The following is a 3,384-nucleotide window of genomic DNA, read 5'->3' on the forward strand; positions in this document are numbered from 1 at the left end:
CTTTGTTTACACTGTCCTCTTGTAATGGATGTGGTAAAAGCGGACATTAGGTTGTTGGTTTGAGGGTAGAAAATGCAGAGTACGGAACGAAATGGATACAGGATGTTTCTCTGTGGTGACCCCTAAAGGGAAAACCCGGAACAGATGATGAAGAAGAAGAGAACACTGCCCTCTTGTGGCAATAAAGCAACAAGAGGGTTCCTTCTGCTTGGATGAAATAGTCTTCAGTCAAAAACTAAATAAAAGTTATTTGTCCGAGAATAAAATGGATATATTTATGTCTAATGGTAAAATAGGGGAACAAACTCATGTATTTGCTCTGCTCTTTGTCTTGCGGTCAGACAAAATTATTATGTTGTTTGGTAATAAAAGCAGCTTCATCTGCCTGGTCAGGCGCTTATGGAAAGCATAAGTGAATGGATCTAGAGAATTTCTTATAACATTGTGGCATTTCTCTGTTAATCAGATCAAATACAACAGAAAACAATATGCTACAATGCATGCTTCATGAGATCATTCATGCTTTACATGTATTCTTTATTTATGAGTAACAGTGTGTGACTTTGACAAAGGGATACATCATTCAAGAAAAATACAGTAAAAACACCAACATTTGCTTTATTCTCCTCCGAAGTCCTTACTTATTGTTTCCACTTTCATTTTTTCCTTCCTGATTGATATAAACACTCTTAATACTGATTTCTTCAAATCTCTTTTTTATGCATTTTGCAATATCTTATCTAAAATTATAACTGTACACAAGTAAAACTTTCTGAAAACTAAGACTAAAATGGTTTAAAAAAAAAAAAGAGGAACATACAAAAACAATACAGGTGTAAATGCTAGTTATGATGATGATTTTTCCCCCCCTCATTTTTAACTATACACAGCAATTTTGTTCAAGAGCGGCACCAGCTTACACTTTTGCACACATGCAAACACTTGGTTTAGAAAACCGAGTGGTCTGACAAGCGATGCTGTTTAACCCGCATCACTTTTGACGCTGTGGTCCGAGGTGTTGAGGGATTCAGTCGGGTTTGCAAGCTGCACCCTCACAGTCTCATCCTCGGCTTCAGCCTCGACACGCTCCTCATCCGCATCAGTACTGACGGTCTCAGCATAGGCATGCGTCTGCTCAACTGTGATGTCAGCCGACTCGGTCTGTTTAAAAGATCAACATGACGGATGGAGCAGATGGGAGTTCGTCAATAATAATTCTGTGACACAGAATGAAAATGTTCTTAAGACCTTCAGAAATAAAAATGTGTAAGTTAAATTGGTGGAAAGGCACAGTTTGTATCAGAGGATGTCATTTCTGGTTAACCACACCGAGTTGTGGTTTCGCTCATCAGGCAGGATGAACAACAGAAACACCAATTTTGTGCATGGCAACACATTTCAGCTCCGCAAAAACAAAAAAAGTAAAACGGCAGGAGAAAGTTATAAACAGTTCTAAATTAAAAATGCAAAATCGAAATAATTAAGAGTAAATGGAATGCCCAAATTTATAAAACAAACAAAAAAAATGTGTTAAAGGTATTGGACGTTATTTTTAGCATTTTGTACTAGAATTGGTGTAACTCCTAATGTTTCTTCAAACCCTCTAAACGCTCATCGAACTGGTCATTTCTCTCACTCTGTCACAGTTATGCTGGTGGATTCTTACTTATATGTAAATATTTTTAAAGAAGTGGACATGTAGAATGCTGATAAATCTTTTTAAAAAACAATGTAGTATTGTTCCTGCACAATATGAGAATTGCACTGTAATAAGAACACAGATATTGAAGGCTACATTCACACACACACACAGACAGACACATACAGTTGCAATTCAAAAACAATTCAACGTACCCTGCGCTTGATCCAAATGATGAAGCTCAAGATGATGCCAAGGAAGAGGACTGCAGCAGGGACAGCATACACCAAGGGCACATGCCAGGGCATGTTCATGGTTGGTACATCAGAGCCCTGCATCGCTTCTGCTCTGGCATAACTGTTTTCTTAAAATTTAGACAGAGAGGTTAGAAATCTACACTTAGTGTGAAGTTAACAATAAATGCATATATCTTGGTTTGAATTGAGAAAAAAAAAAAACAGAAAACTCAGAAGTAATCACTTTCTGCTTTCAGTTTAAATATGTGTACATCTTGTAAAAGCATATTTACATCAGAGTCACAGATGGAGTTCCTCCTCGCTACGGCGTGTGCGTATTCATTTAATTCCATGTTTTGTGCAAAACATTCTTGTGCTAAATGCAGCAGTAGTTTATAAGAAAAATATTCTCACCTTTTACCACAACAATCACGGATCCGTCACCTTTCATCATTTTTCTGGTGTTTGATACGTCTTTCAAATACAGACACCAGTATGCTCCTGTGTCGTCGACACTCAGGTTTTTAAGAAGAAAATCTACGTTTGGGTATTTTCCATTAAACTCAACTCTGTCAATCATATTTTTAACCTCTTCCAATTTTCTTTCAGTGAATTTCATTCTCTCTTTCTCTCCTCTGGCCAGTCTGAGTTCGTTAGTTATTTGAGCAATATCCATGTCCTCCCAGAGGCCCCTTTTAAAATGCAGAGAAAGATCCTTGTTTGTCCTGGATCTACACTGGATTGTGACGGATTCTCCAACTTCTCTCCAAACCACTTCTTTCATCTCTGAATATGAAAACAAAACATTTCATAAGACAGTCAAGAGGCTTCAGCAGATCACTTTGACAAAGTGATCTGCTCAGATCACTTTATCTGATGCAGATCACTGCATCAGATCAAATTGTTTTTAGACCAAATAAACACAATGGTGGTTTGCCACTGCATCCTTCTCAGGCTTACCTGCTGCATAACACAGACAAAGAATGGCACAGATCTTCACCCAGACTGCAGACATGTCGACGTCTACCTTTGAGACGGCTCTCTCCAGTTGTGACGCTCTAGTTGAACATGTGCTCGTTTTCACCACATTGTGTACATTCACATGTTGCAGGAAGATGTGACAAACACAGCTGCCGTTTTGTCGCTTCAAGCGAGCAGCAGCCTTAGAAGTCGCACATTTCCAAGAACTCATGCTGTGCAAACTAAAATGCAACCCAATAAATGGTGCAAAGAACATAGAAGAGAAATAAAAACCAATAAATGTAGGCAATAGAAATAGCTAAAACAACATATGTAAGATTGGTAAAGTTAATAAAGTTTATGTCAGTGTTACACGTCTCAGCATATGATGGACAGTTGTAACAAATGATGTTTTATTATTTTTTTTGTTTTTCCTTTTCTTCTTGCGGTGAATTTCTGCTTCCCCTTTGATCTTGAAGGAGAGCCTGTAAAGACGAACAGTCAGAGATAGAAAAAAAGGACAACCGCCGTCTTCTTCCCCAAACTCGG

General features: G+C 38.1%; 1 protein-coding gene across 1 annotated transcript; it reads right to left on the reverse strand.

Moving 5' to 3' along the window:
- Nucleotides 1–516: 516 nt before the first annotated feature.
- LOC108166493 (uncharacterized) lies at nucleotides 517–3,063 on the reverse strand. Its single transcript, XM_017306210.1, has 4 exons — nucleotides 2,836–3,063; nucleotides 2,290–2,661; nucleotides 1,855–2,003; nucleotides 517–1,161 (listed from the first exon to the last, which is right to left on the reverse strand). Exons 1-4 carry the CDS (start codon nucleotides 2,888–2,890, stop codon nucleotides 982–984), a joined length of 756 nt encoding a protein of 251 aa, XP_017161699.1. The 5' UTR covers nucleotides 2,891–3,063; the 3' UTR covers nucleotides 517–981.
- Between the last annotated feature and the right edge of the window lie 321 nt (nucleotides 3,064–3,384).

This window comes from Poecilia reticulata, linkage group LG8, assembly GCF_000633615.1.
Source record: "Poecilia reticulata strain Guanapo linkage group LG8, Guppy_female_1.0+MT, whole genome shotgun sequence".
Classification (NCBI taxonomy): domain Eukaryota; kingdom Metazoa; phylum Chordata; class Actinopteri; order Cyprinodontiformes; family Poeciliidae; genus Poecilia; species Poecilia reticulata.